Source organism: Lepidochelys kempii, chromosome 4 (genome assembly GCF_965140265.1).
Source record: "Lepidochelys kempii isolate rLepKem1 chromosome 4, rLepKem1.hap2, whole genome shotgun sequence".
NCBI lineage: Eukaryota > Metazoa > Chordata > Testudines > Cheloniidae > Lepidochelys > Lepidochelys kempii.
In genome coordinates this window covers 105854453-105869926 of record NC_133259.1, presented here as the reverse complement: position 1 = coordinate 105869926, position 15474 = coordinate 105854453, and the positions used below count along the sequence as shown (strand labels likewise).

At 41.6% G+C, this 15474-nt stretch overlaps 1 protein-coding gene across 3 annotated transcripts in view; it reads right to left on the bottom strand.

The window, feature by feature from the left end:
- Positions 1–15474, bottom strand: part of LGI2 (leucine rich repeat LGI family member 2) — a 52134-nt gene that overhangs the window by 5643 nt on the left and 31017 nt on the right. For all 3 annotated transcript variants that reach the window (XM_073342380.1, XM_073342379.1, XM_073342378.1), the window contains exons 4-7: positions 12933–13004; positions 12222–12293; positions 10868–11037; positions 4043–4207 (exon numbers count right to left, since the gene is read on the bottom strand). In XM_073342380.1, coding sequence (XP_073198481.1) covers positions 4043–4207; positions 10868–11037; positions 12222–12293; positions 12933–13004 — 479 coding nt within the window. The remainder of the gene's footprint in view (positions 1–4042; positions 4208–10867; positions 11038–12221; positions 12294–12932; positions 13005–15474) is intronic.

Here is a 15474-nt window from a genome sequence, read left to right as displayed (position 1 = left end):
GTTTCTTTTCATGTTCTACATGGCAGCATGAGGCAGTGCTTTCATTCATACTGCATGAGGCGTATCACATTTTTTTGATCCAGCAACAAGTGAGGAAAGGCGACTTCAGATATTAAGGAACAACAGGGTTCTCAAGCAGTGAAACCCTTGGCTTCAGTAGCTAAGATATTGGTATTGGAGGACTATGTGTATTGGAGGGGGCAAGCTAGTTGAAGGAATTGTGACAGTGACCCTGAGAGGAAGCATATAGATAGTTTGGGCACAGAATTCACTGAAGGGGCAGACTTGGGGATTTCTTAGCAAGGAAACTGCCTGCTGCTGTTTGTTTCCTCTGTGTTCAAGGAAACCACTCTGTGTACACTTTTTGTGAATAAACAAAAGTACAACAAGAACACACCTGACACATATTGCTGAATCACCCTGGCAAGACCTTGAATTCTGACTAGCCATTCAGGCCAAATGGGGCAACCCTAAATTCTTAAAGCAGCTTTCCATTCTTCTTGGGTTACGAGTCACTTGTAATGTGCCAAATCTGCATTCCTGAAACAGCGCTGTTGTTTCAAGGCCTGTCAGTTCAGCACAATGAAGCCAGTTGGTCCAATGACATGAAGTCTTTGAAATGTGCAGATTTGGAGTGTGAGCATATGTATTCTGAAGCCCTATTTTAACATTGTGACATTGAGGTAGGTAGGAACACTGCTTTGTGATAGGCTAATACATGCCCTTCGTACCCTGTCTCCTTATGCCGCTACTCCTAATCCAGTTTTTTCTTGTGAAATCCCTTATTCCCCCAAAACTGTCAAGTCAGCAAAACATAATCACTTATATTCGACCTCGATATCTTTCTGTACATATTGTATAAAGCTATAAGATAACTTTGAAGAGAATTCCCCCACATCCTCTCTAAAGGGAAATATTTTACTTCTGCAACAGCAACATTTTCTCCGGGGGAAATTCTGCGCAAAAATATTTGAAAAATTCTGTGCCAAAAAATTAAAAATTCTGTGCACAATATTTTAATTCTGCATATTTTATTTGTCAAAATAACACAATAGAATCACACCAGTTTCAATTATTTTGGTAATTTATTTCAAAATACCTGTCAGCAAGTATGTCTGTAACAATACAGACTACAAAAAAGACTCAGGAAATGTTTTTTGACAAATAGATTCCTTACTAGGCATATTAATACAGAACTCTGAGTAATAATTAATTTAAACTACAATACCGAATCGTATTTCCCGCACCCCTCAGAAGCAGTGCAGGGGGAGTCAGGGGTAACGGAGGAAGACGGAAGTAATTGCTGGGAAAGAGCCTGGGTGTGAACTTGAAGGGCTGTTGGGTATGGGTGAGAAAAGTATGGAACAGATTTTGGGGTGGGGGGGCAAGAAGGGATTGTTAGGGAGCTTCCAATATGCAGACCTGGCTGACCCCTAGTCTCTCCCACTCAGTCAGGCACATCTGCCCTTGTTCTCATGTGTCTCTGTGCCCCCACCCAGGCACCTCCCTTGTCCCTATGTAGCCCTGCACTCCCTCCCCCTGCCCCTGCACCTCCACTCCCATTCAGCCCCTGCCCCAGTCTGTCCTCCTCTACATTCCCTAATCAGTCCCTGTCTGGCCCCCCAGCGACTCCACGCTGTCTGTTTCCCCATATCTTCTGTCTCCTGACCTGGCCCAACAAGTGCTGTGAAGAAGTCACTACAGCCGGGGTGAGCAAACTATGGTCCGTGGGCCATGTCCGGCCCTGCAGACCTTTTAATCTAGCCTTCAAGCTCCTGCCAGAGAGCAGGGTCAAGGGCTTGCCCTGCTCTAGCAGGGAAGCAGGATTGGGTGTGCTGCGTGTGCCAAGGCTCAGCGCAGCTCCCTGAAGCAGAGGCATGTCCCACCTCTGGCTCCTACACATAGGGGCAGCCAGGGGGTTCTCCATGCTGCCCCCGCCTCAAGCACCAGCTCTGCAGTTCCAATTGGCCAGGAACTGCAGCCAATGGGAGCTCTAGGGGTGGCACCTGCGGACAAGGAATCGCGCAGAGCCACCTGGTCAGCGCCACACCTCTGCATAGGAGCCAGAGGGGAGACATGTCACTGCTTCTGGGAGCTGCTTGAGGTAAGTTGCAACCAGACCCTGCACCCCTACCTCCTCTTACGCCTCCACCCCCTGTTCCAACCCTGATCCCCCTCCTGCCATCTGAACCCCTCGGTCCCAGCCCAGAGCACCCTCTTGAACCCTAAAACCCCTCATCCCCAACCCCACCCCAGAGCCCGCACCCCCAGCCGGAGCCCTCACCCCAACCCCCTGCCCCAGCCCCCTGAATCCTTCAATCCCAGCTCAGAGCCCCCCCACCCCAACCTCCTGCCCCCCCCAAACCCTGAACCCCTCATTTCTGACCCCACACTGGAACCCGCACCCCAGCTCAGAGCCTGTACCTGCTCCCACACAACAGCCCCCTGCCTCAGCCCAGAGCCCCCTCCCATACTCTGAACCCCTCTGCTCCACCCCCAGCCTGCAGCCCCCTCCTGCACCCCAAACCCTTCATCCCTCATCCCACCTCAGAGCCCGCACCTCCAGCCAGTGCCCTCACCCCCACCACCAATTTCGTGAGCATTCATGGCCCGCCATACAATTTCCATAGCCAGTTGTGGCCCTCAGGCCAAAAAGTTTGCCCACCCCCGCACTATAGGCTCTTTCTCTTCCCTAGTTGGTCAGGAGTGGCTGCTCTGTTCTAGCGCCACAGAGCCCACTGGTGGGCAAAAGGCAGAACTGCAGCAACTTGATGGCAGAAGCTAATTTCTGCAAAAAAATAAAAATTAAAATATGCACGGCCCATGAATTATATGCACACACAGTGGCGCAAAATTTCCCCAGGAGTAAACATAAAGAAAACTAATTCAAATCTGTCAAAATACTGCTCTCCCTTACACCTGTACAGTCCCATTGATTTCAGTGGTGTTGCACAGGTATAACAGAACAGAGTTTGGCGCACTGCGTGTATTTTGCCATGTAGTAGTTTGTACATTTGAAGGTCAGTATGAAGGCAAGATGAACTTCCTTGAGCACATGATGTCAAGTGAACCCTAATAGTTAATCTTCTAGATCAGTGTTTCCCAAACTTGGGACACCGCTTATTCAGGGAAAGCTACTCCAGGCCAATGGGGGCTACAGGAAGTGATGGCCAGTACGTCCCTCGGCCCACGCCACTTCCCACAGCCCCCATTGCCCAGGCACAGCAAACCGCGGCCAGTGGGAGCCAAGATCGGCTGAACCTGCTGACGCGGCAGGTAAACAAACCAGCCGGGCCCAACAGGGGCTTTCCCTGAACAAGTTGCGTCCCAAGTTTGGGAAACACTAGTCTAGATGAACTGTATGCGGAAAAGCCAGATAGTTCGTCAAGAGATCAGTTTGGGATTTCACACTCTCTGGATAAAATTAATTCTATTAGAATGGATACTAATTCAAATGTTATACTAATATTGTGCCTACATAATCTGCCTACTGCAGGGCCCTTATACCATCCTCTAAAGCATTTAGTGCTGGCCACTGTCCGAGACATGATACTAGACTAGATGGACCTCAGGTCTGATTGAACATGGCAGTTCCCATATTCCTGTAGACAAGGCCCCGATCTTGCAAGCTGTTCCACAAGGGCAACTCCTGTGTGGAGGCCCAGCTAACTTCAGAGGGGCTTGTGGGGATATAAGGGTCCACTCATGGAGAAAAATTTACAGGAGCAGAACCCACCCATGTCTACCCTGTCCTTTGCTGAAGACTAAATATCACAGAGACAAATGCCAAGCTTGTGTTCTGGTAAGAGCTGTCTCCTACAAGAACGATATGGCTCTCTGAGCAATCTAGTCCACATTATGGCCTTGATCCATTGCCTTCAATGTGGGGGTTTCAACAAAGGTGGAATGATAACAGGATATAGCATCAAGTGTCCACTCCATGATGTATCAGTGAATTCCATATTCCAACTCTTCCCTTCTCCCATTACACACTGATTATACCACCACTTCATGTATAAATCTGATATATTCATGTGTGTACCTGTGATGTTGTCATAACTTCTGAAATTCATTTCAATGTGATCCCATTCCAGTACCATGCAGTTCTCCATGCTAGGCTGTGCAATGGCTACGTACACATCGTTCTTAGAGTTGAATGTATCCACTGAAACTGACTGGTATGGCAAAATCTGATGAACAACAAAATCTAGAAACAGACGTTTAAAAAAATTACAATAAATCCCATGTTGTAAACACAAAATAGTTGACACATGGTTCCTATTTTCTAATCAGTACTATTGGACACTATTTTAAGAACAAGAACTCTGATTTAGGATTAAGCTTGTAACAGCCCTAACACAGGGAGTGTCACTGAGTGACAATTAGGCATGCAGCAATAGGGAGAACAGTTTGCTGCTCTGTGCAGTGTAAATTTCCCTTCCAAAATTCAATTCACAAGAAGATCAAGACATGTGATTGGTGTTAGCTGCAAAATCTGCATTCTATCTTGCCTGATATCTGTGAAATCAGACCACTGACTTCCCTAGAAAGAAAGCTAGAAATTGTACTATGTAGGAGTACTGTCTATGAGTAGACTGTAAAGTGTGAAATCCTGGCACCACTGAAGTCATGGGAATTTTTCCATATATTTCAACAGAGTCAGGATTTTACCCCAAAAAACCAAGACTCCAACTTCAACAGTAACTTTTGGTCACTTATTGCTATGTACCGTGTCTTCAAAAATCTCGTTATTGCACATGTGTATCTGAAGTTGGAATTGAGCCCATAGTCTGCATTTGCAACCTGTTATTTATTCAACACAGACACTTCTGCACATTTCCAATTAAAGCAAATGAAGTGAATTCCTTGGGATAACCCCATCCCAGCTACCCCACACCTGCAATCACAGAAATGTATGGCAAGAAGGGGTCTCGAAAGGTCATCTGTGCTGAGGCAGGACCAAGTATACCTAGGAGAACATTTAATTTAAAAAAACCTGAATAAAAGTATAATTTAAAGGAACACTGTCAAGTATTTTAGGTTTAAAATTTGACCTGCCTTACTGTTATCATCTAATGGAAAACCTAGGGTGGCAGCTGAGGCTTCCAAAGCACCTAAGAGAGTTGAGAGTCCAACTTCCAATTGCTGCCCTAAGTCTCTTTTGAAAATCCCAGCCTCTGTGTCAATTTTATTCTAAAATTCACTTAAACCAAGAGCTCATTTTATATGTTGCGCAGCAGGATCTCATACTTGTTCTGTTGCAACAGTAGCTTGGCAGGTCAGAGCCAAGATTATTATGAGGGAAAGAGACTTAGGGTGACACCTGTTGGTCAATAAAGAGCAGCATTAACAGAGTTCAGGTCTAGTTTGGGTGACACAAACCCTGTCTACAAGGAGGGGAAAATATATTTGTGGGAGAAGATGAGTCTTTCATTAAGATGAAGATTCATCTCAGGCCCACAGACACCCTTACATACTAGGAGCTCTGTGCCATGCTGTGCATGCTAACTTTTCATATTCAGGAAGGGCCTGATGGCCCATGAATTTTAGCAACATTTTAATCATGTCCTCACTCTTACCCTTTAAAAACTCTTGCCCAGTTCTGTGCACTTCAGTGGTGGTTTAAGGCATGTCCTTATTTCCTCTCCAAAGTAAATATTAATTGCTTCCAAATGTTGGATTTTACATCTACGCATACTTGAAAGGCCCACCCTTGTGGAGTCATACTGCAGGAGGTAAGACTAGATAGCTACAATTAAACAAACAGAAAATCTACCACTCCACAGCTAAAAAAGAGAACTGCCACCATTTTTCTGGTGACTACCAAAAGCAAAGCATGAGGTTTTGTGGCAAGCTCTCCTGCATCACTGAAATAGCAGATCCTATTTCCAAAACCATGTGTATTTGTGCTGATAATATCAGTGATGCTGGTGTGAAAGCAAGTACATTTAGAAAGTAAGGGTGTTCTTATCATCAATTCCTTTGGAAAAATTAAAGGACTGGAGAAAACTGGAAGGTAAAATATATGGAGCGTAAAAATAAATGAAAGCATAAAAATGTAGTTAAGGATGGAACAGTGACTCTAGCCGTTACTGATAAACATATATTTAAAAAGTGTGTGTCACAGCATGGCACTGGCCCTTTAAGAAGGAAGAGGCCGTTGTACCTGTGTCTCATCAGCTGCTTCCCAACTGGTGTTAAGAGAAGGCACCTGGGCCATGTATATGGGGAGAGACTGGCAAGTGAGAGTTGCCAAAGATCAGGAGACTGGAGGAGGTCTCTGAGAAAGCAGAAAGCTATATAGGCCTTCCCTGGAAAGAGGGAGGAATTGCCAGGAAGCCAGTGCAGGGCCAGAGAGCCATGGCCAGTGAGGGCTGAAGGCTGAATCTGAAGTTGGAATTGAGCCTGTAGTCTGCGTTTTCAACCTGTTATTTATTCAACAGAGGCATGGAGAAGCCTGGCTCTCTGAGCTGGAGAGCTGCAGCTGGAGGGGCAGAGAGGGAAGGCTGCAATGAGGCGTAGTGAGAGATGCAGGCACAACACTTACGAGGTGAACCCAGTGAGAGATGCTGAAGCTGCAGAGAGCCTGAGTGTGATGATAGGCGTGGGGGCTGCATTTTGATGGACTGCTGGGCACTTGATTTGTTATGTTTTACAAGTATGGGACGTTATCTGTAATAAATTAGCCTTGCAGGCACATTGGTCATGCTGCGGGAGCTCCAAGTGAGGCCGCTTTATCACAATGTGATACAAAAAGTGTGTGTGTGTGGGGGGGTATTAAAAACTAAATAAATCTGTCAGAACATCACAACAGTTTTGAAACAGTCTTAGGGCAAGTGTATGAAGTTTGTGAATTAAAACAAACCTGCCTATTGGCATCATATGGCTCACAGCTTGTTCAGAAGTGATACTATATCAACAAAGCTATTTTGACTCACACCTGACACTGGGTTTATTATATCACTGGATCAGTAACAATGGAAGTATTACTGATCAAATTCTCACTGAATCAACTGATAAATAGTTCACAGTAACTGGTGAAAGCCACTAAAAATTTACACAATATTTTTACTACATATTTAAAAAAGACTGTCCATTGTAGTTGGTATGGAGTTACGCAGTAGAGAGGTGCTGTCATCTGTCCTCTGACTTAAACTTTATGGGCCTGATTTGCATTTTCACTAAGACCCCTTTATGTCACTCTAGCAGTAGAGAGGCCACAAGTGGACACAAGGGCTTATCTAGATAGGGACACTCAGGGCTCAGCTAGGGCAAAGTGCATTTGAAGGGTGTGATTTGTAAAGCGCTCTACCGTTGCTTTCTAAAAGGTACATAAAGATGCTGCTGACCTGCTCAAGAAAGCTATATACATTAACGTGAACCAGGTACATATTAGAGTGTGCCAGGAGGGTCTACGTGGGGCAGTTAGAGTGCAATACAGTAAAGTGCTTTATCGATCTCACCCCTCAGGAAAATTAATCCAAATGAACTAAAGATGTGAATTTAAAGTGGATTAGCTAAAATGACTTAAACCTCTGTGTGGACAACCTCATTCAGAATTAAAGTGACCATAATTTGGTTTCTTTTAAATTAATTACATTATGCTAAACTGAATAAAGTTTAATTCTGAATGAGAACATCCACACAGGAGTTTAATATAGTTTAATTAATCCACTTTAATTTAGCACCTTTAGTTAATTTAGATTAGTTTTCCAGATTATTCCCGTGTAAACTGGCCCACTTTAAGGTCTTTTTACATTGTCAGATGTGCACCCACTTTAAGCCCCTTTTGTGGTGCCAGAGCAATGTAAAGGGGCCTTAGAGTCAAAGAGAAGCAGGCCTTATAAAAATAAGATTTAACGAAACCTGGAAAGAATTTTTAAAAATAAACAAACATTGCTTTGCTGTGTTTGCAACCAAGCCCCTGCAGCCCTGTCCCATTGTAGGAGAATGTGAAAGTATAATGGACTAGAAACAAAAGTGAAATAGATTAATCTATGTTCATTGTCCAAACTGTGAGACATGCAAAAAACTAAACCGTGATAAAATGGTTAAAAGTAACGTTAGATTGTTAAAATTCTTTCAGTTTTAATAATCGATTGTGTTAAAAAGTGTTTCAATTTTATAGCATCCCTGTGATTCATTACTGTTCTTCAGTTCACCAGGTCTGGTATGTCAATGGAGCCACTGAGATGGAAATCTTACTAAACAAATTCCTATTGAAATCAAAGGTATTTTGAAAATTACCCGGATTATCCATGTAATACTTGATGTGGATCACTGAAGAGTATAATACATTGAAAGGTCTGTTAAACCATGCATGATAAGGGAAGGAAAGATGATAGTGAAGATTAATGTGAACAACTATATGAAAGTGATTTATACTGAGGGATAGGAACAAAAAGCAGAATAACCATCTGTCCTTCAGTGACTAGGAGAATACATTTAGCACTTACAGTATATATTGCTTTACAGCTTCAAATCACTGTACTAACATTAACTCGCAAATTAATTAATCTTCACAGACCAAATGAGGGGAAATTGAACAGAAGAGCTATGATGGAACAAGCTATTCTGCAACAGCTCCCTGTGTGGACACACTTATTCTGGCAGACTAATGCCTTTTCCTGATCTTGTTTAACACACTTATTCTGGAATAAGAGTGTCCATACAGGGAGCTATTCCATGCCTTTTTAAATTCCCACTCTGCCTTATTTTGGAATAACTTTCCACTGTAGACAAGCCCCAATTTCCCCTTTACAGCTAGGAAAAGTAAGAGCAGACAGGCTATGTGTTTTGCCTGATGCCACTGACAGAGTCAAGGGCAGAGTGGGGATTAGAGCTCAGAAGTGGGTAGTTTTTAATTCCACACTTGGGGTACTATGCTGCCTTGGTGATGGTGCACTCCCTGAAGATTTTTTTCTCTATTGCAGAAACTGTTTCTTCATAAAGACTGTGAGGAGTCTGGTGGCACCTTAAAGACTAACAGATTTACTTGGGCATACGCCTTCGTGGGTAAAAAACCCACTTCTTCTGGAGTATTGTCAGCCATAAAAATGTTGGCATACTGTGGGGCCATGTGAGTACCCATAGCAGTGCCACTGACTTGAAGGTATAAGCTGTCCCCAAATCTGAAATGGTTGTGGGTGAGGACAAAGTCACAAAGCTCAGTCACCAGGTGTGCCATGGCCTCAAAGTCTGTTCCCCCCACAAACACGTGTTAAGGAGGCCCTATGTCACAGCTCCAACTTTTCTACAATTTGCTCTCATGCTGTTCTTAAAAAAACTGGCAGGCATGCTGCTGACTACGCCATTGTTGGTGAGGTGCATGCTCTTCTTTGTTCAGATCAGCTAGCAACTAACTGGCTGTGGGGTTTGAAAATATCCTATACTACCCTGTCTCAACGCTTCTCTGACTGCAGTGGCACAAGTATTCAAGCAGTCAGTCATTACACCACATAAATCGGGTCAGATTTATTCCGAGCGTAACCTCATTTACACCAGGCCAGTGAAGTAACAGCAGGATAGAATTTTGCCTATGAAAACTGCACAATTACACATATACTGTCATACGTTTACAGAGAGAGTAGATCTAAATCAAATCCTTAGCTGCTGTAAATCAGGGCAGCTCTGAGGATCTGGCTGTCAAGGTTTACACAGCACTAAGCCAGTGCTTGTGCAACAATAACATTTAATGAATGCAGACTGAGGTAAATTACACTTGGTGTTTTTGCATCATTGTGGATCAGCGGACACAGTAATGGAAATTTCTGGTACGGTTCGCAGGAATTTCTGTCTTCTGTTTTTGACATCAATTTGTCTACACAAGGAATTATCATCCTTCACCTCTGATGCTTTTCCTGACATACGTTGGGGCTTTAACTTAGAGTTTATTCTTTTTACTTTTTATATATGGTGCTTGGGTTATATTTCATACCTTGGCTTGGAAGTTTATCTTTACAATACTGTCAATTAACTTTTATGTTGTCTCTTACACAAGCTTTTAAGAGCTCTATCTCATTCTTGACAGTTTGCTTTTGCAGAGATGAGAACTCAACTACCATTAATATGACTGTCATACCTTCAGGTGACAGATATAAGGTAGGTGAGGTAATATCTTTTATTGGACCAACTTCTTTCAGGTGCAATTTGCTCTCATCATATATAAGAACAACTTAACATTAATGGCTAATGTTCTTAATATAGTACAATTGTATTCAAACACAGATAACTGATTGTTATGTTTGGTCTGTAATCATCTTCTGACAATCAGAACTTCATGCAACTTTGTCTCCACATCCTAGAGAATGCTTTTTACTATCTAATATAAAACAAATACCAGGTTCCTAAGCCATGCAGCACTAGTATTATCCAGTATTTCTCTCCTTTATTATGGGTCTGCATAATTAATTGCTGGAAACACTGCTGACACATACTTATTACAGTGCTACTAAGCTGTGGCCTGCTGAACGAAGACAACAGACACAGTGGTATTATGTAGCATTCTGTGAAATGGAGATTGATTTCAGGAAATTCTTCTGACATAGATATACGGCCTTATTCCAGACAACAGCAAAAGATCTGTGACTGAAAATTGAGTCATAGAGTCATGATGAAACCTTATGGAATTTGAAAATCATAGCTCTTGTCCCTTTTATCACTTAATCCAAATAAAATCTCATCTACTTCCTTTGGCTTTTAAATTTAATCTTCTCAATAGTTAGACTTATTCTGTTATTCTAAAGTGCTTTATATAGAACCCTTTTCTCCCTCTTCCCAAATCATTCTGATACAGTAATATGGGATTAATCTAAATTTCTAATCTTTAATCATTTGTAGTGTGCTTAGAAATACATATTCTGAATACCTGTAGTGGTGCATTCATAATCAAAACTTGTGACATCATTTAACTTCTTATCCTGGTATTCTGCTGGACCAATACACAGGACATCAGAAACAGTGGAATTTGTCATCTTTAACCACACAAACAACCACTTGGCTTTGCAGTCACACTCAAATTTATTTCCCCTTAAATCTCTAAAAAAACACACAGAAATAAACATATTTGAAATGGTTGGTAGTGATACGAAAACTGCAGAATTGTTAGCACGTTGACATACTTAATTCAAAAGTAGCTGAATAGTTTTAAATTGATTCTGAACAGAGGATGGAAAATATTTTCCATCTCTTATCCTAACTGTATTGTTCTTTACATTTCACTGAAACGTTGTTTATAACAAATACAGGCCCCAATTCTGGAAACACGCACATGTGTATCTTTATGCATGGAACGGGTCTATTCAGGTGTTTCACGTTCATAAGCATTAGCAGGATTGGAACTATAATTCACTAAAAATCCTCACAAGACGGCTCCCTCCCACTCCGCTGCTTTTCCATTGTCTCAGAGTTCCACTGAAATTCACAGATTCCTTTGCTTCACTCTACCACTCCAGTACATAGGCGGCTGACAGTAACAGCCTTATCAGTGAAGTTTCTATGTTACATTGAAACAGAGCATACAGAGACTAATTCCACAAACATCTGAAATGTTCACAGTGTGTTTAAATTCTTAAAAGGGTCACCATCAATGTGAAGTTGAGTCAATTCCAAAAAATAAGATATCTGTAGTTCCAGGTACAATTCCTGTCTCTGAGCCTCTTGACAAAGTTTGTGGCTTTACAATCACATTTTCCAACTTTTTTTTTTTTTTTTTTTAAAGTTTTGCTCTACCTTGTTGCTGTGTGACAGACTCTGGCAAATAATAGGGGAAAGTGACTAACCACTAGAAAAATATTGACACAGCCTGAGCAAAGTGCTGTCAAATACAAAATGAAAAAATGGGGGGCGGGGGGAATCTTTTTTTAAAAAGATAATCTCTTTCAGTAACAGTAATTTTAGGGGTTACTTGTAGCAACAGTAGATTAAAAAATTTTCACACAAACTGTGATTTTAAAGTTGATGTCCCTTCAACTCAAGACTTTTCATGAAAGATCAGAAAATAAGTAATAATGCTGGTCATATGCACTATTGTGATAAACAACAAGTGAAGTCTAATTTAATCCTACTGAGCAAACAATATTAAAATGAGAATGCTAATACAACACAATAAGCATTTATTTTTAGCATGGATTTCAGCTACAACACCAAAAAACCGGAACTTAAAGCACAGATTAATAGAGTCACAATGACAGGCAACCAATAAAAAGATTTTCATTACTTACAATTCAATCAGAGAATCTAAATCACTGAAGACATCCCTTGGCAGAGCTTTAATGTGGTTATTAGCCAAAGAACTAGAAAAGAAAGTTAGATCTTATTATCTTGACTCCTACCAAGTCTAACGTCACTTAAATAATGCTAATGATTTGATGTTGTCTAAGTCCTAGTACTGACCATGACTAATGGGATCATGAATGAATTAAACACTGTGTTTCCACCTTGTGAATCTTTGCTAATCTGTGAGAACAGAAAGTGAAGATGACTAGAAACAAAAGTGAAATTGGTCAATTGTTTTTTATTGCCCAAGAGGAATGAAATACACAAAAATACAAGCAGTAAAATGCTGAAAAGTAAATGGAATTTTAACTATACTTTAATATGCTGTATCTAAGGTATTAGTAATAAGAACTGCTTGCAAAGTAAAGGTTGCATGTTCAGGTTTTGAGTGTGTGTAACTCAGGTGAAAACCCTGGAGTATTGTCAGAACAGTGAATATTTTTAAACTTACTGGAAGCCACATTGTAACAGTCTGAATTAGCCGATGTGCAGAGATTAAGATGGAAATGTCCTACACAGCACAAAAACTAGTTTTCTTTAAAGGAGAAAAAGCCTCCACCATTAACAGTAAAAACAATTACAGAAGTGCTTAAGGCATGAGTTTTGGAACATCTGGCAATGTATAAACAACTTCTAATAAGTGATAAAGGACTTACAGGTGAGTCAGATCGCGAAGGCCACGGAATGCATTTCTTGAAATGGTTTCTATTTTGTTTCCTTCAATAAATCTATACAGAAAAAATAATAAATATATATTTTAAATACAGTATTAGTATGTATGTTTTAACCTATCGCCTCCTAACTTAGTATCTACATAGGCTCCTTCATATATGATGCTGAAGAAATATCAGTAGAGGTACTTACATTCCCTTTTCCTTTCTCTTATGGCCAAAGCACAAGAGAAGGAAAAGGTGACAGTCTGAACAAGAGAGAGAGAGAATGTAAGGGAAAGAGCTGAAAAGAGAAAGAAGGAAAAGCATGGACAGTGTGGATAACCCTATTCCCCATTTCACAACTAGTTAATCATCCCCTGAGGAGTTCTCCTGACAGACCTGAGAGGGGGAGTTGGCCAGGGTTCCACAGTGTTTAGCAATGCTATTTGATATGTGTGGTGGTGTGAAGACAAACTGTAAGCTCCTCTGGACAAAGTAAGTTAAGAACAAAATGAAGAGAGCCAATAGCAGCCGAGAGGAAAGTGGTGGGACAAAAGTGAGGACAATAAAATGAACCTACCTACATTTCAGCATCTGGACTGAAATCTGTATGGTCTCCTTGGGGGCTACACCTTGTGGGGTCACCACCAGGACTGGCCAAGGAAATTGCAGAATGACTCCTTACATTTCTAGGAACTAAGGTGTTGGAGAAATAATTGTGTTGGGGGTTAGAGAGCAAAGTCAGCTGCTGTGAACAGTTACATTGTCCTTGGCTCTTCACTATCTGTCTAGGTTCATATATTGGTGCCCAGCTCTGTAGTAACTGTTCATCTTCATGAAGTGACAGGGACCCCTCTTCACATCAAGAGCACAGATAAGGACATGAGAAAGGAGTCAGTCTACTCTGTCAGAAGGTTGCTTTGAGTCATGAATTCTATCTGCACTCCAAAAGGCCAGATTTCCCCATACACCATACCCAAGGAAGCTGGAGCTATTTTCTCATCCTCTCAGGAGACAGAAGGTTTTTTCTGCCTTACCAAGATTGGTTGCCTCCTCAGTTGGTGTAAATAAACATATCTCCATCAAACTCAATGTTTCAAGATGGGGATGTCTGGACTGGGACTCAGTGACTGCATGGCCCAGTAAATATAGATTCCTGCATCACTGAATCTTCTGAAGGGACTCTTCAGTGAGAATGCACCTATTAGTGTCACTCTCTAATGACTGACAGTATATTACCCAGTCCTTTTTCAGAGCTCCTAGGCATATATATTCAGACACTATTAACATAGCCCATTAGTCTTAGCAGTATTTATATATATGTTGTTCTTAATGGTGTAGACATGATGTAGTTACTTTTGGCAACATTACCTGTTATGCATACTCCCTGGCCTGCCCTCCTCCTTGATCCCTTATTTTGTACACAAAGAAACTTTCTCATTTGCCAGAAAGGTTTCTTTTCCCCCTATGCTGCGTGACCAATGCCTGGAAGAAATTGAATACTGGAGTATTAATGCTGCTTAGCATTCATGTGGAGGAAATATCACTGCTTAGCTTCAATTTACAAAAGGTGGAGGTAAGGTCTCTTGGGAGGAGGAAACATTTTGAAGAATTGGCAGAGATGTTGATCATAGCCTCAGCTGAGATCATCTGTCTGGCATTGGTTAAAGGGGGTTTCAGTCTTGGGGTCTTGTTAGATTTGTCTCTGTTTCTTGATAGAATGCTACATTTGATCAAATGACTAAGACACTCCATACTTTTCTTTCAAATGTGGGCCTGCCCACTCCATCCGTCACCACAAACATAGGCTATTGTAACATGCTCTATCTTGGGCTCCTCATGAGCACCACTTGGAAGCTGAAGCCAGCCCACAACAGACTCAAATTTGAAAGTTTGTTTGGTTTTTTTTTGCCTTCCACAAGCTTTTTACATTTTGATGCCTCCACCTGTAAAACTGTTTACTGCTGTCACTGAAAAATCCAGATGCTGTAGAATCATGGATTACAGCATATGCCGTTTGCCATATTCCACTATTTCTGGGTCTGTTACTTCTATTGCTGGCTGCTCCTCCATACCATAATATTAGTTCTGAATGCAGCATGTTTAGCAGTAACTGCCTATAGACGTATAAAGGCATTAGCAGAGGTTAGCGTTCATGACACTCCTCCAGGCAGCAATATAATAGTGAGAATCTATAGAAAGGGAAGCTTCTTTCAACACTGAAAAGTTATTGGAGGGATGTATCTTGTACCCAGAATGTGTTCAGACTCTAAAAACCTACCTCCTGATTTGAGATACGAAAGCAGGTGAGTCTTTGGAAAGCCCTTTGAATGTGAAGTGAGGATAACCAGATAATACGGTTAGTACACTTTTTAAAAAAAGAGAAAGAAAGGGTGGTAAGAAGAGGAAATGAAGCAGAAATAAAGGGAAGGAGTAAACTGAGCTAAGAAGAGAGAGGATGAAGTATAAATGAAATACTGGGGTGGCAAAGATACTGCAGAGAGAGAGAGAGTGGGAGGGGAGAATGAAGAAAAAGGGGATCATG